Genomic DNA, 26,461 nt, shown 5'->3' with positions numbered 1-26,461 from the left:
ATGGCGGCGGCGGAGGATACGATGTTTCAAGTGATCAAGGGGCAATGGAGCATCGATGAGGACAGTTTGTTGGCTGAGGTGGTGCAAACCCACGGTGCCAAGAATTGGTCTTTTATTTGCAGATCAATTCCGGGGCGAACGGCTAGTTCTTGCCGGCTTCGGTGGTGCAACCATTTGTCCCCGGAGCTAAACCATGGGCCCTTCACCCCACAGGAGGACCAGATCATCAATCGGGCCCATGAAATTCTGGGAAACAAGTGGTCGGATATCGCCCGATTGCTTGTCGGCAGAACTGACAACCTTGTAAAGAACCGCTGGCATTGCTATTTAAAGAAACAGCCTGCTGGTGCGATGATCAATGGCGGCGGCGGCGGAGGCGGCGACGGACAGGGAGCGGTAGAGGAAGTGGAAGAGGTAGATGAAACTGCAGCTGGTAGGACGGAAAGTGATTCCTTCGTGCCTCCTGGAGCTGATGCTCTTGTTTTACTGTCGGAGACTGCCCTTAGATCAGAAGGGTTAGTGGATTCCGATTCAGAGGAAAATCAGAATGAACCAGTTGAGGAGGATGTGTCGGAGTCCACCGATATTGATCCTAACATTGTTCGGTTGGTTAATAAAACTGTCAGGGAGTTACTTCCGGGCATTGTCAGGAAGGAAATGGAAAACATCATTCCAACCATTCTTAGGGAGGAAATGGAGAAGTGCATTCCAATCATGCTTAGGAAGGAAATGGAGAAGCTCACTCTTACTTTCATTAAAAAAGACTGATTACATGAATGAAGATGATCAAGAGAGACCTAGAGAGAGAGAGAGAGAGAGAGAGATGGAACCAAACCCTTGTTCAGATTAATGGTTTTGTTAAAATAATTGTTTAGTAGTTGTAATGGTATTTGTTGTAATCGAATTCAGTTTAATAATACCTGTTTGATCATAAAGTTTGTATGTTCTTAATTCTGAATATGTTTTTATGTTATATGTAGTGTTTAATTCCTGATTATTTTTTATCATTTGTTCTTAAAGATTTCTGACATGCTTGAGAACCCGATTATGAAGGATTATTTTTATGTGTAATGCCCACATATAATTAAAATCCTTTTCATAACCACACATAAATCTTTTTCTTTATGAAAGAATGCATTTTTAGACAGGTAGTCAAGAGGAGTTGTATATTAAAGGTTTGAGTGCTTAATTTGAGCCAAATATAACTAATTATAGGTCTTAATTTAAGGTTAAGTAAATATAAGATATGGGATTTGATGAAGTCATTAGATATATGTATTAATAGCTTTTTTAAATAAATAAATAAATAAAAATTGATACTGATTTATCTATATTAAGAGTCATTTCTTGTAATTGTTATTTAAGTTTTGACATAATAATTTACCATTGCTTTTGAAATTCAAATATAAAAACATTAGAAAGAAAAGTGTTCAATGTCCAGTTTGTACAATCTTTATAAAAGAAAGGTAGGTCACAAGATAAAGAATGTCGTATATAACGAGAGAAAACGACACAAAACCTTATTTGTTAATTAATCATGAAAATTTGGATGTAAATGTTTACGTCGGTCTCAAATACACTATATAATAAAAGTGAAAAAATCAAGAAGTGCAAAATAAGGAGGTAAAAGAATGTAATGCAATTGAATTGTTCACCATATGTTACACTTAATTAATTTTATTGGTTTTATCGCTTCTATACCATGTTCTCGAACATTTTGTCGCTATCGGCATAAGTTGTAGTGTTTTATATCTTTTATTATACTACAAAAATCTAATTGTGCATAAATACTAAATGTGGGTAAATTTATTACATTAATTAATGTAATCACCATATTATTTGTTGTTCGTCAAGAAATTGCGCAATTTCAAAGACTTTGTGAAACTCTCATATTCCATTCTTTTCTAATTATTTCTTAAGATCAAACATATCATTGGTTTATCATCCATTCCTCAAAAATAAAAAATTAGAAAGGATAAAAGTGACATAAATCAATCACTTAATAAATGGTTAATAGTTAAATATACAGCTAACTAATAAGAATGATATTTTTTAACCTTCCACCAATTATAAAGATTTTATTAGATGACTTCTCATAGACTATATATAGTTAATTGGTTATTTGTATATTCTTTATTGTTTGTTTGAGCTCATCATTTGGGTTATTATAGATTTAAAATCTAAAATACATTGATAATTTGTTGAGCAACAGATCGAGTCCATTGTTGAAAAACATATGCTTTTTATTTTTTTATTCTATCATTTTATAGATTGCCTTACTTGAAAGGAGCTCAAAGAAGGGCAATTATTCCTAGATATGAAAATCTTTAAAAACTTCTTCATATGATTTCTCGAGGTTCTCATGATTAATCATTTGTTTTTGTTAATTCTATTATTAAACTACTCACATTGAATTAGCTTTAATTTTAAATATTTTTTATTGTAAAAAAATTATTCCAATACTACTCTTAACTATCCAATTTAACAGTTATGGTGAAAAAAAACCATGAATAGTTACTTAGAGTAGGATAGAAAAATGATTGAATAAAGATTGAAATGAACGAGTTACTCTATTTTGGTAGAGTGTTGATTCGAATGTAAATTCATGTCTTAAAGCAAAGTTTCAGAACTTAAGAATCAGAAAAGACTACAAATATTCGAGAATAAAACATATTCATGATTGACAATGGTCTGAGGTCTTACGAAGAGTGAAAAGGAAGACCCATCCTCGCACATTGCAATCTTTTGTCCTTTTGTGACAAAGACGGGGATACTTAAACTACTGAAAATTGAAGAGGGCGAGAAATTTTGCTTCTGTGCGCGCAAAGTTTCATATGTATTCCGAGCTCACGAATAGATTATTAACTAACACAATGTTGTGTAGTTTCCTAATTAAAGTTGCACCAAGACACCGCTATATCATTTGACTTGTGTCCTATAAAAGACTAATTACAAAAGACAAAATCAGTAAGTTCATTACTATATTCGATGCACAATGTGTCATATGCATAATAGAGATTGAGACAATTCTTAGGAATTAAAAAAATGGAGAAGTGCATTCCAATCTTGCTTAATTAGGAAGGAAATGAAAGAAGTGCATTCCAATCATGCTTAGGAAGGAAATGGAGAAGTACACTCTTACTTTCAATATAAAAAAAAAGACTGATTACAGGAAGATGATCAAGAGAGATGGAAATAATCACCAAACCCTTCTTCAGACTAATGTATTTGAAAAACAAAATTTTAACAATTGTTAGTCGTTGTAATGGTATTTGTTGTCATCGAATTCAGTTTAACAAAACCTGTTTAATCATAATGTTTTTATGTTCTTAATTAGTTCTGAACCTGTTTTTTTTGTTATATGTATTGTTTAATTCCTGGTCATTTCTTATCATTTGTTCTTACAGATTTATGACATGTTTGAGAACCCGATTATCAAGGATTATTTTTATATGTAATCCCCACATCTAAAATCCTTAATATTTTTTCATAACCACACATAATTCTCTTTTTTATAATGAAAGAATACATTTTTTTAGACAGGTAGAGGAGTTGTATATTAAAGGTTTGAGTGCTTTAATTGAGCCAAATATAACTAATTATAGGCCTTTGAGGTTAAATAAATATAAGATATATGTGATTTGATGAAGTCATTAGATATATGTATTATATATAGCTTTTTTAAATAACAAAATGGATACTGATTTATCTGTGTTAATAGTCATTTCTTGTAATTATTATTTAAGCTTTGACATGATAATTTAGTATTGCTCTTGAAATTCAAATATAAAAATGTTCAAAACAAAAAAAAAGTATTCAATGTCCAGATTTTACAATATTTATAAGATAAGTAGGTCACATGATAAAGAATGTCGTATACGGCAAAGAAAACGACACAAAACATTGATTCGTTAATCCTGATAATTGGGCGTAAATGATTTTATCGGTCTTAAAATACAATAATAAAAGTGAGAAAATTAGGAAGTGCAAAATAAGGATGTAAAAGAATGTAACGTAATTGAATTGTTCACCATATGCTACACTTTTTTTATTGCGGTTTTGTCGGTTCTATATTATATATGTCCTGGAACATTTTGTCGTTATCGACTTAAGTTGTAGTGTTTTATATCATTTATTATACTACAAATAACTAATTGCAAACAAATAAATAAGGGTAAATGTATCACATTAATGTAATCAACTTATGTTTCATTGGCGTTAGAAATGATATGCACTATGTATTTATCAAGAAAATGCGCAGTTCTTTGAAGGTTTAGTGGAACTCTCCTGTTCCATTCCATTCCTTGTTAATTAGTTATTTCTTAAGTTCAAGCATGTCATTTGTTCATCATCCATTCCCCCCAAAATAAAAAATTATAAGTTGATTGGTGAGTCAGTAATTTGGTTAATTTAAAGATTATGGCTGAAAAAATAAATTTAGAAAGTGTAGAAGTAACATAAATCAATCACTTAGCAAATATTGTTAATAATTAAATATACAGCTAACTAATAAGAATGATATTTTTTTAACCTTCGACCAATTATAAAGATTTTTTTTATAACCTTCCACCAATTATAAAGATTTTATTAAATCACTTCCGATAGACTATAGTTAATTAGTTATTTGTTTCTTTACCGTTTGAGCTCATCATTTGAGTTATATTATAGATTTAAAATATTCTAAAATACATTTGATTTGCTGAACAACAGAGTTCATTTTAGTTTTAATTTATTTTAATTTTTTATCATTTTATTGATTACCTTTAAATTGAGCGATGAGAAAGGGAAATTATTCCTACATATATGAAAATCTTTAAAAGCTTCTTCATATGAATATGATATCTGAGGTTCTCATTAATCATTTGTTTTGTTAAGTCTATTATTAAACTACTTAATAATACTACTTACAGTGAATTAACTTTAATGTTAAATATCTTTTTTACTGTAAAAAGTTGTGTTCCAATACATACTCTTTATAAACGTTCGAGTATAAGAGACAATAGTCCAATGTCCTACGAAGAGTGAAAAAGTAAGACACATATATCCTCGCACATGTGCAATCTTTCATCCTTTGTGACATGAGACGCGATACTCAAACTGAAAATTTGAAGAGGGCGAAAAATTTTGTTCCCGCAAAGCTTGGGATGTACACCGATTTCACGGGCATATTGTCAACTAACGCAATGATGTGTGGTCTCACAAAATCGCACCATTACGGATGTACAATGTGTCTTATGCACAACAAAGATTGAGACAATTTTCCATTATAGTTAGAAACTTCCCATTCACAATCGATATATGAAATTAGTTTGCAACAACTACGAAAATGAACGACACAACAAAAATATATAGATAAATATCTACTTTGAGACCAAATATCACAAACTTGATTATCATAGAATACCTTAAATTAAAGTGGAGGTCATAATTGTGAAAAATAAGACTAACTTCCTACCTTGTTGAACAAAGAAACAAAAAAATATGAAATGATGCTTATTTTTTCAAAATTTCACCAATGCAATGTGATTGATTTGATGCATAATAATTGTAGAAAGCATAACATGAACTTTATAAAATAAAACAGGTAAGTAGTTTCGCATTGGCAACTCTAGCTCTCACATAAAAATTGGTCAGATAAATAAATGCTAGTGATAAATTGTTGAAGATCATGAAGACTTTAGAATGGTCCAACTTCTTTGCATGTGAGGTGGAAGAGGGGCAATTAACTTAAGCGATTTGATCTTCGAAACATCGCATTCTGTATTGGCCTGCACTTGTTGCAGAGCCTCAAAAACGCTGGGCAGGATGATCTCTTTACAATGAAGGTGTAAACTTGGCTCTTCATCTGATATACTCCCCCTTCCCAAATCATCGAAGCTAACAGAGTTTTCTCTTCCTCCAGACTTGTTGTATTTCTCATCATTAGAGTCATCATCGCCCAACCAACCTAAAGGTTTCATTTTACTATGAGCTTTTCGCCCATACTTGTAGTCTCCCACTATTGGTGTTCCTAAAACCTCCGCACAATGCACCCGAAGCTGAAAATTTTACAGAATGTCTAAAAGAGGGTTGATTGACCAATCAAGAATGTCCATTTCATTCGATTCAATACCTGGTGTTTTCTTCCTGTCAGAGGGGATAGCTCGATCCACGAGTAACCTGCAGTTCATGTCACATTCACCCATCAACCGCCTTTTATGTCTTTAAATTGCATTCAAAAAGTTTAGCAACTCACCATGGGGGGAAGATTCAATCACTCGATACTTGGTTAAGGCATGCTGCGAAGACAATGATTTGGAGCTGTCAATAACAGTTATCTTCACAGATTTTCCATCACTCAGATTCACCTGAAATCAAGACAGCAATGGTTTTTAAGTCTACAAGGCTTTTGGGGGAAGATGATTGTCGACGTCAAACCTGTCCCAGTGGCGCAGAAATTAAACCCTCGGAACGTCTTGGGACTCCAATAACAAGTGCCAAGTACCTCTTCTGCAAAATTTTGTTCTTTTCTGGATCCTATACAGATTGATAATAGAAACAAACACCAATAGACAAATTAAGATAAACTAACAACATTAAATACTATTATTACTTTAACATCCATCCCGAACGTACAAAAAGAACAAAAACTTATTTGTCACCTTGGATGCTTCTAGTGTTTCCTCGCGAAAGATTGAATGTAAAACAGAGGCACTCATTTGGGTCCTTGCTAAAACCAAAATTCCACTGCAATCTCTATCAAGCCTGTGAACCTAAATCATACCAGTTGAATGACACTGTTTCTTTTCAAAAAAAGAAAAAACAATACCAATCTGTTGAAAGGCTCACCAGTTTAGGAGCTTCAGGATAATCAAATTTCAGATAAGTTGTAGCTAGTTCATCCAAGCTTTGCTTGATTCCAACCCCACCCTTTGATTTGAGAATAGATATTGGATTTCAGCAGTCTTAAGGAAAAAGAAAATGAACATATTTTTTCTTTACAGAAACACGTCTACTTTAGCAAGAAATGAGTTTAATCACATAACATTTAATGTTAAGTGCCCTAGTTTGTATATGGAGAAGACATGGAATCTGGAAAATTTGGGAAGAAAATGAATACATCAAGTTTCTTACTTGAACAGGCATTCCAGAAGGTTTGTTGATAACAAGAATGGCTGGATCCTGAAATATTAAAACAGTGTTTAGTAACAAAGAACACAACCGCATTAAACAGCCAAACATGATTCTTAGGAGTAAAGAACACCTTGTGTAAAACAAGGCTGTGTAGAAAGCTTGCTTCTTTATCATTGATATGATGGGTGGTCTTGGAATTGGAATTCTCACAAGACAGCCTTTGTTTGATTGCAGGAAGATAAACACGATCTCCTGTGTTCATCGGATCCTTTGCTGCCACCTAGGAATAATTCAGTCAAACATTGAAACGAAAGACAGCATTTTTTTCCAATATTCCCGATAGCAAAAAGCATTAATTCTTACTCGTCGAAGGCGATTCTTAACATCCGAATCACAACTCAACATAGAAGATTCTCTACGAACCTATATACATGATGGAAATACAAAAATTTAATTCAAAAGGCACGGCACAAGAGGGGATTGGGATTTGGTATTTGGGATAGGGAGGTGAATTCAGACCTGTCTCAAACGAAAAATCTTTTGAACGAGAGATTTAGGAATATCTGGGCAGCACTTGAATACCCATTTGAGGGCTGTCATGGAGGTTGTGACTTCATCTTTGCTAGAGGAAGAACCGCCGGCGGCAAGTTTCTTACCAAGAGAATCGCCATTGATAGTGGGGGTGAAGGGGGGTAAAGTAAGCCAGCGGCCTGTCTCTTTCTCGTCCTCTGGGTTGGAGGAGATGGTGCTGTACCCCCCACGTAGGTGCCGCAAAATAGCTGGTACTAAGTCGTCGGCGGTGGATCGAACTAAATCGAAGCGTAGAATTCGGGCGGCCGCCATATAATTATTTGCTTAAACCTCGGCGGTGCTATAAGTCTTAACCGAACCTTTCGCAGGCCCAGTGGAAAAAAAAGACAGCAACTTTTGTCATTGGGAAGGTTAAAATTAAAAATAATATATTTATTCAAAGATTTGAATCATCAAATTATACATGGGTTGGGAGTAGAAGAAGAAGAAGACAATAATCAATCACTAGATCTATCCAGAGAGAGCAAAATAAAAGACCAATTTAGAATGATAAATGATGATTCTTGTTCTTCATTCAATCCACAAAGGATACACATACATACAAATTGCACGATTGATCGATCGATCGATCATATAATAAAAACAGGGTGGGGGTGGTGGTTATTATTCAATGAACAAAGGCTGCTAATAATAAAATCAATCATCTTCCTGCTCCTTACATGACACAAACAACACAGAGACTGAGGACGCCGCCAGTGATATGAAATGAAAATGAAGATAATATTAAATCATATGAGGTCAACAATGAGAGCCCAGACTGGATAAACCAAGATGACGATGATCCCCATGGAGTTGGATATCCCATTAGCCCTAGTAAATGAATTTCTGAATCCCCCAGATGCTCTAATGTGTTCCTGAAGAAGGTAACAACCGATGACTAGACAAACTCCCACACCGATGAGGTTATCCCGAGCGTAATATGCAAACAAGCTTGGAGCCACCACGATCAGCAGAATCAAAGCCCCGGGCAATTCTAGCCAATCTGCATTCAATTCAAAACCACAATCAGAGAAAGAGAGAGAGAGAAAAATTGGATCTTTTTTCTAGTTAGTAGTCATGGCAGAAATACAAACTTGGAAAACGGTGGGGAAAGAAAAGACGCAACACCACAGCAATGAATGCAACCCACTTTCCAACGTCTCCCCTGCATCATCATCATTAAGTTTTTCATATAAGATAAGATTTACCGAGAGTGTGTAAGTTGTGTGTGGTAGTTACCGGAGAAAATCGAAGATTAGGGATGGACAACTGAAGAAAATGTAAGGGATTAGAAGTGATGTAAGGATGTTAGTCTTCCAGTTGGTTCGATCCAATATCAACAGATATCTGCACAAATAAAATCAAGAATGTAAACAACAAATGTTATGCAATATAGGCCAGGGTGTGTCATTTTCTAAAACTTAAGAGTAGATAATGAGAGAGAGAGAGAGAGAGATGTACACGGCAGCGAAGGAAGCGATCCATTGAAGTAAGATAGTGCCAAGACTAGACCCTAGAGCGAGCTGGACGGCATGATTGGCGAACTTCTTAGCGGCGTGTCCCAGATCTTGGAGATCAGAGGAGATTAAATCACTGGATGTCGAATCCGTCTTCATAGCCAGATAGCTGTTCTTGAACTTTCCCATTATCAAATTTTGCTACAAGGAATGAAGGAAGGATCCAGACCCTGCTGCTAGCTGCTAGTGACAGACAAATTTTGAACTGTAAAGTTGCTGCTGAAATAGAGATGATGATTTGTAGCCTTTTAGAGAATGGAAGAGGATGGAAAACTCTAAGGCCTTTCTTTGTCGGGTTTTGATTATTTATTTTAAATAATAAAGGCTTAGAGTCAAACAACTCAAAGCAGGGAAGCCAGCCAGCTGGACAGTGAGTGTTGTGTGCCGACTTCATGTATGCCGACTTCATGTTTATTTGAAAATGGTTTAATTTTATTCTGGTGATCATTTCATTGGGGAAATCTCTCTGTTTGAATCAAACTTATTACACTGATTGGATTCAATATCACAACTTCTGTCAATGGAGGCACGTGGCCCAAGTAAAAAGAAAGGATTGATCATGTCATGAAATCCAAATCCAAATCCAAAATAATAATAATAATAATGGAGATTGAATGAGCTGTACTGTAGTAATAGTGGGTGACCTCAATTTTCATCAATCTCTTATTCTCTCAACTCAATATAAAATTTATTATTATTATTATTATTATTAGTCTATCTATACATCTAATGAAAGGTGATAGAGTTGCCACGTCCACTGTCCCATCCTCATACTCCATCTTACTGGATATCATCACCTTCCAAATTATTTTATGAAAAACAACCTCTTTCTTGTTATCATCATCATCATAATAATAATAATAATAATATAAAATGCAAGCATCCATCTCCATTTTTCTAAGGAAAATATATTGCTCAATGAGAAGAACCCATGTAAATGCAAATGCATTACAATAATCAAATCAATCAGCAAAAGATATTAAAGAAACATCTTTCTTTCTTTCTTTATGACTACTGACCTTTTGGGGGGGAGGGGGGAGATTAAAGAGAAATTAGTGTAAGTGCTACTACAAAAACATCTTAGAACATAGACATATCAGGGGGTGGTCCATACACAGTCTTCCATGAATGCGGAATCACCCATTTTTCGCCTTCAACTGCATCATCAGACGATCCTATACACAACAATCAATTCATTCAATCCAAACTCAACATTCAAATTCATTTCAGAAGACCAAACAACAACTAAACCATTTATACATACCAGAAGAATCTGGATTGACACCCATAAGGCTACAAGCTGCCTCAGCTAATTGAAAAGCCTCCTGTATATTGTCCCCTTCCGAGCAATAACACATTAAGCAACTCACCTTCACGCCTTTTGCCTAAACCAAACATTTCCCATTCAAAAATGCCTCTTTCATTTCTTTCTTCTTCTTCTTTTAATATTAAATACATTACATACCTTTAAGCAAGAAAATAAGGCAGCAAAAGGCAAACTTGGGTAGTAATAATCTTCCTCTTCCATCTCATCCTCATCAAGTGAATCCACGCCACCCTTCTCCGCTGCTATGCTCCTCAAGTATTTCCACCCTTTCCCATCTGGACTATATTCAATCAGCCTTTTCCACCCACGTCTTTCACATTCCTCATCTCTTCCATCCTCACTTGCACTTGAAAGGTAATATATCTGCAACCCACTGATCATCCCAAAAAAATCACACCTCAATTCTATTTTTACCTTAATAATCCTCCCAAACACACATTTAGTCTTACATAATAAGATTTTATAAGCAGTTTTTACTTTTACAAAAATGTTCATTTTTTGGTCTGCAATTCAACTAACTAGGATAATTATTGTTTATCTAATTATTACCTTGACATGTCAACTTTTTGCCACCTCACAAAATCTAAACTAGAGAGCACTACCACGTGTTTCTTTCCAGTAGCAACAGCAAAATCAGCCAGATTCTTCGAAAATTCTACCATCATGCCCTGATCAAACATAAGCCCATTTGATTTTAGTTTTAACAGAACACTTGGGCAGATTACCAAATTAAACACAAATGCCTCTACAGGCAAATAAGTTTGTTAGTTACAGTTTCAAGCCATATTATACTGGAAAAAACCTTTCTTACTATAGAGGTAATGATGTGCAAGTGTAAACCATTAACAAACCAAAGTGTAATCACTTTGGTATGCTAGACCAACTCACTTTTTTTTCTTTTTTGCATTATTATCGTTTGTCTCCATTAGAGAAACTGTGCCTATACATCATTAATTGGGCACAATCTAATATGACCACTAGAACTCGCACAGAAATTATCACCTATTATTTACCCTCAAGTATTTCCAAATTAAACAAATGTAAGAGCACTTTTCTGCTAGCCTATTTGGACACTAAGATTTTGAAATCACTATCACATGGAAAAAAACACCCCCAAAAAAATTGAAAGTGATTTTTTTTTCCGTTTGGTGTCTGAAGTGTGATTGTAAAAAATCTTACATCAGTTAGAGGTTATCGCCAAATGTAGATTTTATGTATTTTGATCTAGTTGACAAAAACTTATACCAAAACAGGCTCTGAGGCACACTCCTTGTCTGAAGTAATCAAATAGTACATTTCTGGGGCTTTATTCTTGGATAACTAATAATTGCAATGGTCAAATTCAAACAAATGGTCTATTGAGCAAGCTCATACAGAGTCCGCAGAAAATAATATCAATAATAAGTCTTTTAAATTTCTACCTTTTTTATAGGAGATCTCTGTTGTACAAGGGTCAATGCATTTGATGATGTAGTATAAGCTGCAGAAGAGAAGCAAACGCCAAATTAGGCCATATTTTTAAGAAGACATTTGCTGCAGACTGAAGTCATCTTTCCTTCAGAGATAAACTAACTCTAGCAAGTGCAGCCTTGAGATCAACCCAATGATGAGAACTTGGACTCAACATTTACAAATACAGTTAGTTACATGAAGATACACTCACCAAATATTGCATGCATGCGAGCAATTCGCACTGTGAAATTGTTTAAATTATCCATCGAGAATCTCCATTTTTAGACCTATTGATTTGTATTGTGTTTCAAAGCCTGAACGGCTGTAACTTAAGGTCAGCTCATTTTTCATGGATAGATAAACATAAGACATTGAGTCAAAACACATAGCTATACAAAGATCTTCAGCTAGCATGGTAGGAAAATATGAAACTACAAAGAATGGATTGATAAGTAACCAGAAAATAACAACATTTAAGATCAATGAGTGCAAGAAAAAGCAAAATAAAATAAAATTGAATCGACCTACCTTCCAGAGGGAGAGTAAGCAGCCCTGGCGAATCAGGCGAGTAAGGATCATTACCCACGCAGGGAAGAACATTAGGGTCGTCCAAATACCCTATTCTCGCAGCTCTAGTAGAAGATATAAGCAAATCAACCGCTAGCTGACCGACATTTCCGATCGATAAAGCAGGCTGGGATCGAAAGATTCAAACCAACAAGAATATAAATAATCAGGTAACTACATCACCTAAAATATTGTTAACAATCGGACAAAGATTCGAAAACAAACGAAGAAATTAAAGAAACCGACAGAGGAATAATGAAATTTCAAGGAACAAACCAGAATCAGAGAAGAAGAATCCCCTGGGAGAGTTTTGCCTTCCTCAAGAACGAATTCCATTATGCTCACTTGTAAATGGACCAGTCGGAATCCGTTCGTATCACTATTTCCACTTTCCTGAAATATTTCGTAGTTTCAGACAAACCGTGAAAGAAGAAACCACTGTATTTTTACACTTCTCTTGCAAAAGAAGCCATCTTCTCTCACACACACACACTCACTCTCTCACTCACATACTCTTCCAGGCCCAGCCCAAAAGTATTAAACCCATATCTGAAAATAAGGTGTCCAGTCCAACTCTAAACTACATAAACTTAAACTGGTTCATGGGTTTAAGATAAAGGTTCACTAACATAAATAAATTTAATCATATAAGATTATTAATTTTTTAACTTGTTAATATTAAACCATAGTATATCCAAATAAAAAATGAGTTTGAATAGGTGTTACACAAAATTAATAACTAATCAAAATATTCTAAAACAAATTTTGTATCATGTTACAAGTCAAAAACATCATCATGTATCAAAATAATTACCACAACATTCAACTTGAATATTATCTTAATAGTCATTTATAATTGTATCAATATCATCCTTTCATATTTATCAGTATTGTCTTTTTTTAATATTTTTTTACTCTTTTATATTAATTAATAGATCTATTTAAAATAATTTTCATTTTTTAAAATTATAAAATTTAAACATTACAAATGAAAAAAATAGTGGAATAACTAACTAGAGAAAATGAAGAAAACAAAAAGTAATGGTAATAATAATAAATGGTGATTTAATATTTTCTAGTAAAAGAAAATGTATGTATACTTTAATAAACACGTATTTTTAATTTTATTATATTTATTTTTGTCCCATAATTTTAAGTTGAAATATATTTTATTTTTTTTTAACTGAGAATTTTCTAGAGACCCTTTTAATTTACACTAACAATAGAGAGTATGAATGTAAGTGATGATTAATTTGTAAATTAAAAGATTTCTTTGAAGGAAACCCTTTTAATTTACAATAACAATAGAGAGTGAATGTAAAGTGATAGTGAATTTATAAATTGAAAATTTTTAAATCAATAAGATTAAGAGTTTTACAAATGTGAGAAATTACTATTTTTCTTGTATCCACTTTCAGTATTTGAAAATAAATAAATCTTCTTGTTTCTAAGTTAGAATGAACAATTAAAAAATTAAGAATAATATTTCAAGAAAATAGCATAAACATGGATATATTTTCCAGTGAGGATGTTAATATTTATAATATTTGATTTTTACTATATTTTCAGTAAAAAAGATGAAGATGTATAAATTGGAAAAAAAGATAAATATTAACGACTTTAATGAGTTAGTCGAGTCAACTCGAGAGTGTGCTCGATTCCACCCTATAACGAGTTTATTTGACTCTAAATTCGTTACTCTTTAATTGACTCTCAAACTCGACTGAGTCAACGAGTTAACCAACCAAAAAAGTTTATGGAATAACTAACTAGATAAAAAATTAATTAAAAAAAATAAAGGTAATAATAATAAATTGTGACATAATATTTTTTGTAAAATAAATATTGATAATATAAATGTATTTATTGTGCATTGTTCACTGTTATGTACACTTTAATAAATACATATTTTAAATATTATTATATTAATTTTATCGTATAATTTTCGATAGTGTAGAGCATCTATTCCACATATGTAATGGGAGTAAAGAATTTGAAATTTTTTTCGATTTTAACTTGCTTCCATATTTTAACTCATCAAGTTATGACTTTGAAAAATCTTTAAAAGTACCTTACAAGTTAAACTATGTTCATAATTCAACCATGATGATTATTTTAATATGGGGTAGAATAGTTTAAAATATAAGAATAGATGAAAGTTTAATAAAAAGAGGTAGATAAATACTAATTTATGGGGATTGATAATGTTGTCTTTGAGTATAATTCATCCCTAAGTTGTTAATTAGAGTAAAGACAAATCCATAAAATTGTCACACATTAAAAACAAAATTATGCAAAAACCATTATTAGTATGTTCTTCATATTTTTGTAACCTAATGGTATAGAAAAATAATGGTAATTTATGAATTTTAAAATAACTTCTTAATGTGATAAAAAGAAAAGAAAAAGTAAATTAATTGTCTCTTTGGAAGAAGACATGGCAACGGTTGACTAAATCCATCTACCTTACAATTCATTGATAATCTTTTAAAATATCAAAACTTGTATTAAGCCCTTTATTTAAATGATAGTATCAAATATAAATATTATTAATTAAGCCATACGTCAATCAAGATTTATGTAAGTAACATATAATAATGCAATGATTTGGCGCTACATACGTGTCAGATGTAAAAAAAATATTAGAAGTTGACTTTAGAAACTTCTCAATAGAGTTACTGACACGTAGGCGTATTCAGCCACTTTTTTTTCCTTACTTTATTATTATGGAGTTAGACAAGCACTATTCAATCAAATATAAAAGTAAAATATTATTTTCTCATTTATTTATTAATTTATATATATTATATTTTAATGTTCAGATCATTTTTTCTTTCTTCATTTAAGAAGATTAATACAAATATATTAATTTACCTCTTATTGTAATTTCATTGAACTTGAGAATGAAACTTCTGTATAATTAACATATAAAATAGTAAAACTTTTTAAACATTTTAATTGTATAATATTATTTTGAATTTTCTGAAATAATATATTACCACGGTCATGAAAAAACATGACTTTTTGAAATTGATGAGAATGAGAGGTGCGTGCATTTATCCAATACAAGTTTGAGTATATAGTCAAGTTTAGGCAACAAATAATATATATTTATATATATATATATATATATATATATATATATATATATATATATATATATATATATATATATATATATATATATATATATATAAAATAAGTAGTAGGAGGAGAAATTAATGAAGATGATCGATAGGGTAAAGGCTATATTAATTACACAGCACCTGGCCTTAGTTTGGACTAATAGATCTCAAAATCCACATGATCACCACCACAATACTGCATTATTAATCATCGCTTTCACTTTAAAAGAAGTGTGTTTTTCATTCCAATCTTAATAGTTAATACTATTACAAAACAATAAAACATAATCAAAATAATAGATTTGTTTGGATGAATTATAATAATAACTTTTTTTTAAGAAAGACTAATTAAAAAGTGACTATTGATCACAATAATCAATAGAGTTCAACTTGGAATAGCATGCAAGAAAATAAATATATTCAAGATTAATAAATATTTATTTATTTATTTTTGATCAATATTCTTGAAATTTCTGAAAGCATCAATTCTATCTAATCCATTCACAAATTAATGTCTGGGCCAAAATAAAATTCAATATGGATGGGATGTGTAAGCAACACTTGTCATGCTATAACTAATTAAATAAATGTATAATAGTTTCGTATTAATAATATGTTGAACAAATATAAACATATAACATGCATTAATAGTATTGTAATACCTATTTAACCTTACAACTGTCCCCTATATATAACCAATCATTATTCTACTCAAGATAATTATTTATATATATATATAGGCCTATAGGATTATCTTGTACTTGATACTATAATATTTTATCAAAATATAGTTTTTTTTTATGTTTTAATCACAAGAAATATACCCAATTACCCCCAAACAACATAGCATATGGGACCAGTTGAGTCAGGTTTTCAAATGGAATAAATATTATCTTAACCTATATTTATATACGTACGTACATAAGAATTAAGGATTGAATAATATAAAGTAAAGTAAAAGATATAATTTTTTATAGTTTGTCAAATGTTAAAAACATGGAAATTTGTCTCATGAAAGAAATAATAAAAATTGATGGTGTTGCAAATAGACCAAACCCTTACCTAATTTGTTGCAACTTTATCTTCAAAAAATGTCTCCATTCTTGTTCCGCCACCTTAGCCTGATGTATTATTCATTCAACCATACCTATCCTTACGTATACAAAGGGCTTGTTGTTCCCTATAGATTATTATTTATGAATTTTATTGATCAAAAACCCAATTTTTATATTTCATTTTATTTTTTATCAATCAAATCATTATATTCATTAAATAAAATATTAAATTACTCATTATTTAAATATTTTTATAATTTTATTATTAAACAAAATAAGGGTATTCAAATAATTTATTCCAAATCATATTAAATTGGGTTATTTAAACAAAACCCAATTTTTATTCCTTAAAAACCAATCAAACGGGTTCAAAGAGATTCGTCTTGGGAAATGGACCAAGTATGATACGATCGAAGAAGATTTCCCTGTTCATAATCGTAAGGCTTACGCATCATCTCTCAACACGTGTCCCCTTTCTCCTGCACCTTCACGTACCTAACTATTCCCTTCTCTCAAAAATGTGTATATATATATATATAACAATAACATCCCCGGAGACATTAACGTTTTCTTCAAAACAATAACAATCTTCTTTAATTTCTCTCTACAAAATTAAATCATGGCTAAGATAAAATCATCAGGTGCCCAAAGCTTCAAGAGGCTCAAGTTCAGATCCCTTTTGGGTTCAGACCCATCAATTTCCACCACTACCACAACAAACCACAATGAAAAACACGATCATGACCATATCTACAATCGCCGCATAAGTAATGCATCAATCGAAAGCTCATTCCATGGAGACGAATCAGTCGACGAAACAGATTCAACAGTATCTTCAAATTCACCCCATCCCATGTCACCTTGGATTCCATCCTCACCATTCAAGAAATCACCATGGATCCTAGCGCCGGGATTTGTCCCCTCCTCCGACGAATACCCATGGTACGGACTCATCGGATCACTCGTCCGGGAGGAAGGTCATGTCTACTCCCTTGCAGCCTCCGGCGGATTGCTCTATACTGGTTCAGAAAGCAAAAACATACGTGTCTGGAAGAACATGGAGGAATTCTCAGGATTCAAATCAAGCAGCGGATTTGTAAAGGCAGTTGTTATATCCGGAAATAAAATTTTCACCGGACATCAAGATGGTAAAATCAGAGTTTGGAAATATTCACCTAATAAATCCGGATCCAACCCTTATAAACGCGTTGGAGGTTTACCCAGAACGAAAGACTATATCATGACCTCATTCAACCCAAAAAACTACGTCCAAGTTAGAAGACGACGAAGAATCCCCTGGATTAAGCATTTTGATGCCATTTCATGTTTGAGTTTGGATGAAAGTCAGGGCCTTCTTTACTCAGGTTCGTGGGATAAAACAATGAAAGTATGGAGAATCTCCGATTCAAAATGCTTGGAATCAATTAACGCCCACGACGACGCCATAAACTCTCTCGCCGCCGGATACAGAGGATTTGTTTTCACAGGATCGGCAGACGGTACGGTGAAGATCTGGAGGAGGGAATTAATTGGAAACGTTTCAAAACATGTTTTAATTAGAATACTAGTTAAACAAGAGAGTGCTGTTACTGCCATTGCAGTGAATCCCTTAACGAGGATTGTTTACTGTGGGTCGTCGGATGGGTTAGTGAAATTCTGGGAAGCGGATAAGCAGTATTTCTCGATGGGTGGCATTCTACGGGGACATAAGATGGCGGTTTTGTGTTTGGCTGTATCTGGAAACCTTATTTTTAGTGGGTCGGCGGATAAGAGTATCTGCGTTTGGCGGAGAGACAATGGAGGAGGAAGGGACCATAGTTGTTTGACTGTGCTTACTGGACATGATGGGCCTGTAAAGTGTTTGGCAATTGAGGAAGATGATCGAGAGAATGGTGATCGGACGGTGTACAGTGGGAGTTTGGATAAATCAGTGAAAGTGTGGCGAGTATCTGATCGGAAAGTGTGTTTTGACGATAATAGTTTCCGACAGAGCGTGTAAATTACTACATACGTACGTGTTTGAGAATATGAAACGGTTGCAGTTAGTGGGTCCTGAAAAGACGGTTGAGATAGGACCACGTGGTCATCTTGTCAGTCGTAGGTGACTTGGCTTTCATGTCAAGCGCGTAGGTAGACTAGATTTGACCGCGCTGTTTGAACGGCCTAAATTGTGTTTCTTCTGCGGATGCGCACACACACGATAAATGGACGGTCTAATTGTGCATTATTATTATTATAATAATAATAATATATTGTAATATTTCTTATTTTTCCTCTTTTTTATTATGTATATATATTTATACAAAGTTATCAATTAATCTGATACAAATAAATCTATTTGATTTAACAACATATGTTCTTAACTCAATCATAAATTAAGATTAGTTTAATTACAAAGATCATTTTTATATTTTGTGCATTCAAAAGTAATATTTTATTAAAATATAACAACTAGTCAAATTTGTATCATAAAATTTATATTAAAATGTTTTTTTTATAGGTTTCATAATTTAATAGGTAATTTTCGTAATGAAATTAATTAATATCTTATACATATATGTGGTTAGAAAATGATCAAAGTATTTAAAATCATCAAAATAAAATTAAAATATGGTTGAAGTGGCAAATAAAATTAATTTTACTTATTTTTAATATAAAATTTGTGATTAAAACTTATTTTATTTCTTATTTTGAACAAAGTATATTTTATTGATATAAATATAAAATAAAAGTTATGTATATAAAAATATGAGAATATAAAAACAAAAAGAGACGTTTTTTTGGTTACAAACGTATGCAAATTTGTCATTCTCAACCTTTTTTGAGTTAAGGTTTTTTTAAATGAAATTTTTATTATTATTTTGTCACTTTCATATATATATATATTTAATTTTTATTGCATATATATAATGATCATTTTGAATGATGTATGATATTATGAAATATACTTTAATTATAATTTTGAATAACTTTTAATTTATGGTTATAAAAATAAATAAAAAAATTTACTCATTTAAGGAATTTAAATGAATTTCTTTTTTATTTAAGAATTTATTATATTATTTGAACAGTTTTCATTAAAAAGATATTAATTTAAGTGTAATTTATTTTGATTTAACCGTAGTTACACCAACAAAATAAGTTTTGAATTAATGAATGTATAAATTAAATCGGAATAACGTCAATTATATTGATTCAATAGGTATCTAATTTGGATCAATTAGTCAATATCCCTTATAAAGTAAATGTATCCATTATTATATTCATTTGACAGATGTAATTTACTTTAAAACGAATGACTAATCCAAATTGAGTTTATCATAATATAATATAGATATATTGGATGTGAGTATTTTATTTGGAAAATAAAATCAGTTGATATTTGTTAAGAATTAAATTAATAAGTTAATATAAACGTATAAAATAAACTGAAGAAAGGAGGAGAAAAGTGATCTAATGAAACTAGAAAGTAATGAATGGGGTTCATTGAATTGAATTAAGAATTGTACATTAAAGTCCAGCATAAATTACATTTCTATTATAGTTGAATTTAATTAAGAGAGAAGCTTATTAAATTTGTAGTTTATTTGTTTATTATTGGAAGTCGTCATGTAGAGAAATTAAGTAGTAATTATTAAATCTATATTTTTTTATTTATTTTTCTAAGCTATTCTATTCAAAATTGAAAGAGTCCATTGTCCCGTATTCCATTGTCAACAAATTGAATTCTGTTTCTAGTAGTATATTTGATGGAATATATATATATATATATATATATATATATATATATATATATATAAATTTCTTTAAAACTATATCATTTGAGTGATTTCTAGTTTTATAACCATTTAAATTTCGTTAATTTATTATTTATGTTATATTTATAAATAAATAAATTAATTAATGTCATTAATTTAAATATAATATGAATGTAAATATGTATATTTATCATTTTTTTATAATTAATAAAAAAGTAAGTATCATTAAAAAACATTATATGAAAAATACTGAATGAAATTAAAAAAAAAAATGAGAAAAACAAATAAATTGAAAACACTAAACATTTTAAATCATACTTTTATTATAGATTTATCTTTGACTGGATCAATTCCTATAATTTGGAATTTTTTTCAAAGCACCAATATTATTCCATTACAAGTTCTTAAAATGTAAATTTGGTATATATTCATATCTAAATAGACTACCCAATTGTCTCGGTTTCAGATGTGGTTCAAAGTGATAACATCAATCCAATCCTTTCTCATTTGATCCATGTTGAACTAATAATGGTTTAGTTTAATGAAGATATATAATTGTTTATCATATACCTAACTTAATAAAATTTTAGTGGCCAAAATTAGTGAAAGTTTCATCTTCATTACTCATGATCATTTAGATGCAACCATTTTCAGATTAACCTAACAAGAATAAATACTCAATGCAAATCTCATAAACTTTTATAATTATAGGTATTTCATATTTAATTTTTGATTTTATTTTTTTAATAAATATAATCAATATAATATATTGAAAATATATATATTATCACAATACAACAATACGATAAATTTTGATAATATTGATATTATATTATATTAGTGTTTTTATAAGTTTAATTTAGTTTCTATGTAAGAGACATGCGTTTATGCAAATGAGTTCAATACAATTTTCTTTTATATTCTTACATTTTTTTTTACAAAAGTTCAATACAATTTTCTTTTATATTCTTACATGTTTTTTTTTTTTTTACAAAAGTTAAACTAATAATGTTACAATAAATAATTAGATAATTTTTATTGAGGTATATTACCGCTAAGTTGCATATGTATAGTTGTATGGTGTTAATAGTTTATACATATATTTTCGTATGAATTGAGTTTTGGTGTGAAAGTTGTAATTTGATTTTGACTATAATTTCATGAATTATTTTTTCTTATTTTAGTTTGTTAATGTGATTTTAATATGAAATAATGGGTTTCTTTAAAATAATATTAAAAAAATAAAAATTGGAACAAGTCTTGAACCTAACGAACGTAACAAGCGGTTAATGAAGTAAAACCTCGGACCCTTTTCACTTATAAAAAAAACACCATTTTTTCACTTTTAGTCTTTCCCGGAAATTGAAAAATGATAGCGTGTTGAAATTTGAATGTTGAACGAAGACGATGACCGATTTGATTTGTCTTGTGGTGCAAGTCTATTCTCTGTAGTCTTCGCATTCATACTCTACTAACTTATTCATCTTCTTTCTTTCTTTCTTTCTTTCTTTCTTTTATAGTAACCATTTCCAACTCTACACTCTGCACTTGGCTTCTCTCTGTTCGGACTTCACTCAATCTATCTTCAACCAGACGATAAGATGAAAGCCTGGTGATTCATCATTTAAACAAAATACTACCATCAAGCGAGCTACAACTGTCCAATATGCCCAGTTTCCTCAGGAAATTGCATCCCCAGCCGCCTCCAAAGGAAGACTACGATGATGAACAGTTTAACGTCGAATATTCTTTCGCCGTCGAATACAGTGGCCCTCCTCCTGATTATACTATCCCCAAGGCTGTTCCACTCTATGTCGATCGAATCCCGACCGCCTCTATTGCTTCTAAGGTGGGTACTCTGTCAGTACCGGTTATTCAACCTGTTACCACGAAAGCAAAAAAATTGAATCAAAAATCGGGTTCTCTATCCCCAAATTCAGTTATCCAATCTTCTGGATTTGGAATTGGTGTGTCGGAGGCTTTAGCTAGCTCAGACAGTTGCGGAAATTCTTCTAGATTAGTTTACGACAGAGAGAATCTGGACGCAGTAGATGGCCCTGAACAGGCTGAACTGATACCCAAGCTAGAAAGTAGTATTGATATTGAAAATGAGGGTGAGGAAGATTTAATCAAATCATATTTGGGTTCTGCTGCTTGTGGATCAGAGGTTTCTTTCTGTACAGAAAATGAAGAGGGGGATCATATTTCAGTTGTGGAAAATAGTGCGTTTAGTGAAGATGAGGAAGAAGAAGATGAAGATGAAAGAATTGAAACTAATGTTAAGGAAAGGCCAATATGTAGAACTGATCTGAAGAAAGGGATTTGTCATAAGTGTTTTAAAGGAAATAGGTTTATGGAGAAGGAGGTTTGCTTTGTTTGTGGTGCCAAGTACTGTGGTAACTGTGTGTTGAGAACAATGGGGACGATGCAGGAAGGAAGGAAATGCATAACTTGCATTGGCTTCTCCATTGATGAGTCAAAGAGGGGAGCCTTAGGGAAGCCCTCACGTTTACTCAAACGATTGCTAATTGTTTCGGAAGTTGAAAGGATTATGCAATCTGAAATCTCATCTCCGGTGAACCATTTGCAATCTCAACTTGTATATGTAAACGGAAAGCCCCTTTCCCATTCAGAGTTCACTCTACTTCAAAATTGTACTTGTCCACCAAAAAAACTTAAACCGGGAAGGTATTGGTATGACAGGGTAGCTGGTTTTTGGGGAAAGGTAAGAGTACTGAATTGCTTCTAATTCCAATTCCAGTTGAATTAAAATGTTTATTTTTGTTGAATTGTATTGTATTGTACAGGAAGAGCATAAGCCTTGCCAGATTATCAGTTGTGAATTGGCAGTTGGTGATCAGATTAAGGAGAATGCAAGCAATGGAAACACAAATGTATTGGTGAATCGAAGACGGATTACAAAAAAAGAGCTTTGGATGCTGCAGCGGGCAGGAGTTCATTGCGAAGGAGAACCTCATTTCTGGTTAGGCTCAGACGGGTCTTGCTCCTTAGAGGGACAGAAGAATGTACTCTGCAAGATATGGGATAAGGTTTCTTTTCTACCTAGTACCTATTCTTCTGTCTTGGAATATTAAGATTTACAATCTTCTTTTGTTTGTTTTCTTTTCAGCCTGGAATCAAGATATTTTGTTCCTTGCTATTTTTGCCTACTCCTCCTCAGCTAGCAAATGATAATGAAGGAGAAGGAGGAGAAGGAGGAGGACAGGTGGATATACTTCCAAGTCCAAATGATTTTCAGCAGAAAACTGTTAATAAAATTCTTCTGGTTGGGTATGACAAATCTGGGACAAGTACAATATTTAAACAGGCGAAAATTGTATATAACATTCCGTTCTCAGAAGATGAACGGGAGAGCCTTAAATTTATTATTCAGAGCAAATTATACTGGTATTTGGGTATACTTCTGGAGGGGCGACAGCGGTTTGAGGAGGAATATCTAGCTGAAATGAGGAACAAATTTATCAACCAGCCCGGTCCTTCAGGTATATATTATTATTATTATTATAGTAGGTTGGAGTTCCATGCCTATATATGTTGTGATGAGACAGGCCCTCTAACTATCTGTTTAAAAACAACAAACAGATATCTCAAGGCGAATTGAAGAAGGAAATGTTTATTCAATTGGTAAAAGAGTAAAAAGATTCTCGGATTGGCTTTTGGAGATCATGATGTGTGGAAATCTTGAAATAATTTTCCCAGAAGCTAGCCTAGAATATGGACCCCTTGTTCAGGAAGTGTGGAGGGATAAGGGTTTCCAAGCTACATTCAATCGCATAAACGAGATAGACTCATTGCCAACTGTTGCTAATTACTTTTTAACAAGGGTAATAATAATAATAATAGTAGTAGCATTCTATTGTTTGCTAATTCTTTCTCCAATAATAATAAATAATGTTGGTTTATTGCAGGCTGTTGAGATTTCAAATACAGATTATGAACCATCTGATATGGACATTCTGTATGCAGAGGGTATCACATCCTCTAACCGCCTTTCAAACATGGAGTTCTCGCTTCCCCAATCCACATTCCACCAGAGCTGCTTTATGGACGCTGCTGAACCTGATGACAGATTGTTAAGGTTGGATGGTTTGTTAAATTAATAGCTAATATTGGTTGGTTGGTTTGGTTTGGTTTTATAAAATGGTTTTGATTTTCAGGTATCAATTAATAAGGGTCCATTCAAGTAGCCTTGGAGGAGGAAACTGCAAGCTGCTTGATATGTTTGAAGATGTGGAGATGGTGATGTACACGGTTGACATAACTCAGTATGACGAAATTGGAGAGGATGGAATCAATAAAATGGTGGCTAGCAGGAATCTATTCGAAAGCATTGTGACGCATCCAAATTTCAAAAGTAAGAACTTTCTTCTGTTACTGAATAAGATGGATCTGTTGGAAGAGAAGATTGAGCACGTCCCGTTAAGAAGATGCGAGTGGTTTGAAGACTTCAATCCTGTAAGAAGCAGGAATCCCGGTACGAGGGAAACTAGGAGGAGCAGCAGCAGTAATAATAATAATAATAATAATAATAGAACAAACAACAATTATTGTTTGTCCCAGCTAGGATTCCATCACGTTGCAGTTAAATTCAAGAGATTGTTTAGTTCTCTAACGGGTGGACGGAAGCTGTACGTGTCGCAGGTGACGGGGTTGGAACAAGAGAGTGTGGACGAAGCTTTTAGATATGCCAGGGAGATTTTGAAATGGGACAACGACAGACGACCCAAAACTACTACATCACTCAACGAGGAAGAAGAGTCTTCAACCATGTCTTCTTCTTAAGTAAATTATTATATTCTTATGAAAGAACAGATTGTATTTGTATTGTATCAATATAGAAAAGGGAAATAATAAATTGTATTTATTGTTGAGAAATTAATTAAGGTGTAGTAAAACGGTCCATGATAAGTAAACAAATGGTGTCATGATCATCAACTTCATCATCATGATGATTATCTTTTGGTTTGAACTTCGAGAGAACGAGTCTGTCTTGATTCTTTGGTGGTCTTCTAGTTGTTGTGGCTTCTTCTTGATCAGCTTGTAGTGGATCCATTCCTCTTGTTCTTGTTCTTCTCCCAAATCTCTGCAGATCAAATTGAAGAGGCTTGCTTGTTTGAATCTTCTCTTTCACCACCTTTGTCAGCTCTTCCATCCAAACACACACCATGGAAATGGAATACATTCTATATAGTGGGGGTGGGATTTCAAATTGAATCGATCAGTGCAGAGATGAATGCAGAAATATGAAGGGTTGGTTATATAGATTTGATTTAGGTGAATATTATCAGTGTATTTGTTGTTTTTAACAAGTGGTGGTGACAGGGTTTAAGAATCATAGCATAGGAATATTCGAGATGATATTTTTCTAGCTGCATGAATAATGGTGTGGCTGTTGTTACTTAGCTTGTCACTCTTTCCTTTCTTTTAGTATATTTTCAATTAAAACATTTTGATGTTACAAAAGTGGAATTAAAAATAGAATTCAACAAAATAATATTCTGGAATTGATCATGTAGTCTTAAATGTTAAAAAGAATATACAGACAGTAGATGGGAACTCCCGTCTCATTCTGGAATGAGAATTAATATATATATATATATATGGTTACCACTTACCATTATAATATATATATATATATATATATATATATAATCAGTCTGGATTCCAACAACCCACAATTCATCTTTGCACACTATCTAATGAGAACAGTTGTAGAGTGTTTTGTTTTGAAGACCAAACTTATAAGATATGTTTCTTTGTCATAACTATAACAGCTGCAAAAGCATCAATTTAGATTTGCAATTTTGGAACTGAAAACCAATGACTGCATGGGAGAAGAGAGTTATGTGAAAATCAGATTCATTCATTGTGAGGAGAATCGATCAAAAGTCTATTTGCGACGTATCAGAGATACCTTAATGCCCTACCAATTTAGTTTATTTTTTGGAGAACGCAA

At 32.3% G+C, this 26,461-nt stretch overlaps 6 protein-coding genes across 6 annotated transcripts; 3 read left to right on the top strand and 3 right to left on the bottom strand.

The window, feature by feature from the left end:
• LOC124910176 (transcription factor MYB73-like) lies at nucleotides 1-768 on the top strand. The gene has a single exon (XM_047450791.1). The coding sequence runs from the start codon at nucleotides 1-3 to the stop codon at nucleotides 766-768; it is 768 nt and encodes a 255-aa protein (XP_047306747.1).
• Nucleotides 769-5,618: 4,850 nt separating this feature from the next.
• On the bottom strand, nucleotides 5,619-8,020 carry LOC124945262 (RNA pseudouridine synthase 4, mitochondrial). The gene is made up of 10 exons (XM_047485661.1): nucleotides 7,633-8,020; nucleotides 7,477-7,536; nucleotides 7,244-7,393; nucleotides 7,114-7,161; nucleotides 6,829-6,909; nucleotides 6,642-6,752; nucleotides 6,418-6,516; nucleotides 6,236-6,347; nucleotides 6,113-6,159; nucleotides 5,619-6,038 (listed from the first exon to the last, which is right to left on the bottom strand). Exons 1-10 carry the CDS (start codon nucleotides 7,954-7,956, stop codon nucleotides 5,667-5,669), a joined length of 1,404 nt encoding a protein of 467 aa, XP_047341617.1. The 5' UTR covers nucleotides 7,957-8,020; the 3' UTR covers nucleotides 5,619-5,666.
• A 135-nt stretch (nucleotides 8,021-8,155) lies between these two features.
• LOC124945263 (cold-regulated 413 plasma membrane protein 2-like) lies at nucleotides 8,156-9,486 on the bottom strand. The gene is made up of 4 exons (XM_047485662.1): nucleotides 9,145-9,486; nucleotides 8,923-9,030; nucleotides 8,778-8,848; nucleotides 8,156-8,686 (listed from the first exon to the last, which is right to left on the bottom strand). The coding sequence occupies exons 1-4, from the start codon at nucleotides 9,327-9,329 to the stop codon at nucleotides 8,433-8,435; spliced, it is 618 nt and encodes a 205-aa protein (XP_047341618.1). The 5' UTR covers nucleotides 9,330-9,486; the 3' UTR covers nucleotides 8,156-8,432.
• Nucleotides 9,487-10,135: 649 nt separating this feature from the next.
• Nucleotides 10,136-12,980, bottom strand: LOC124945393 (proteasome assembly chaperone 2). The gene is made up of 7 exons (XM_047485819.1): nucleotides 12,823-12,980; nucleotides 12,508-12,673; nucleotides 11,949-12,007; nucleotides 11,077-11,195; nucleotides 10,666-10,900; nucleotides 10,465-10,585; nucleotides 10,136-10,375 (listed from the first exon to the last, which is right to left on the bottom strand). The coding sequence occupies exons 1-7, from the start codon at nucleotides 12,880-12,882 to the stop codon at nucleotides 10,281-10,283; spliced, it is 855 nt and encodes a 284-aa protein (XP_047341775.1). The 5' UTR covers nucleotides 12,883-12,980; the 3' UTR covers nucleotides 10,136-10,280.
• A 4,323-nt stretch (nucleotides 12,981-17,303) lies between these two features.
• On the top strand, nucleotides 17,304-18,981 carry LOC124945705 (protein JINGUBANG-like). Its single transcript, XM_047486185.1, has one exon. The coding sequence runs from the start codon at nucleotides 17,346-17,348 to the stop codon at nucleotides 18,723-18,725; it is 1,380 nt and encodes a 459-aa protein (XP_047342141.1). The 5' UTR covers nucleotides 17,304-17,345; the 3' UTR covers nucleotides 18,726-18,981.
• A 3,046-nt stretch (nucleotides 18,982-22,027) lies between these two features.
• On the top strand, nucleotides 22,028-25,411 carry LOC124945012 (extra-large guanine nucleotide-binding protein 1-like). The gene is made up of 6 exons (XM_047485373.1): nucleotides 22,028-23,209; nucleotides 23,292-23,534; nucleotides 23,615-23,987; nucleotides 24,088-24,329; nucleotides 24,414-24,583; nucleotides 24,663-25,411. Exons 1-6 carry the CDS (start codon nucleotides 22,151-22,153, stop codon nucleotides 25,285-25,287), a joined length of 2,712 nt encoding a protein of 903 aa, XP_047341329.1. The 5' UTR covers nucleotides 22,028-22,150; the 3' UTR covers nucleotides 25,288-25,411.
• The last annotated feature ends 1,050 nt before the right edge of the window (nucleotides 25,412-26,461 follow it).

This window comes from Impatiens glandulifera, chromosome 7 (genome assembly GCF_907164915.1).
Source record: "Impatiens glandulifera chromosome 7, dImpGla2.1, whole genome shotgun sequence".
NCBI classification, from domain to species: domain Eukaryota; kingdom Viridiplantae; phylum Streptophyta; class Magnoliopsida; order Ericales; family Balsaminaceae; genus Impatiens; species Impatiens glandulifera.
The sequence above is the reverse complement of the archived record's forward strand: the minus strand, read 5'-3'. Positions and strand labels throughout refer to the sequence as shown.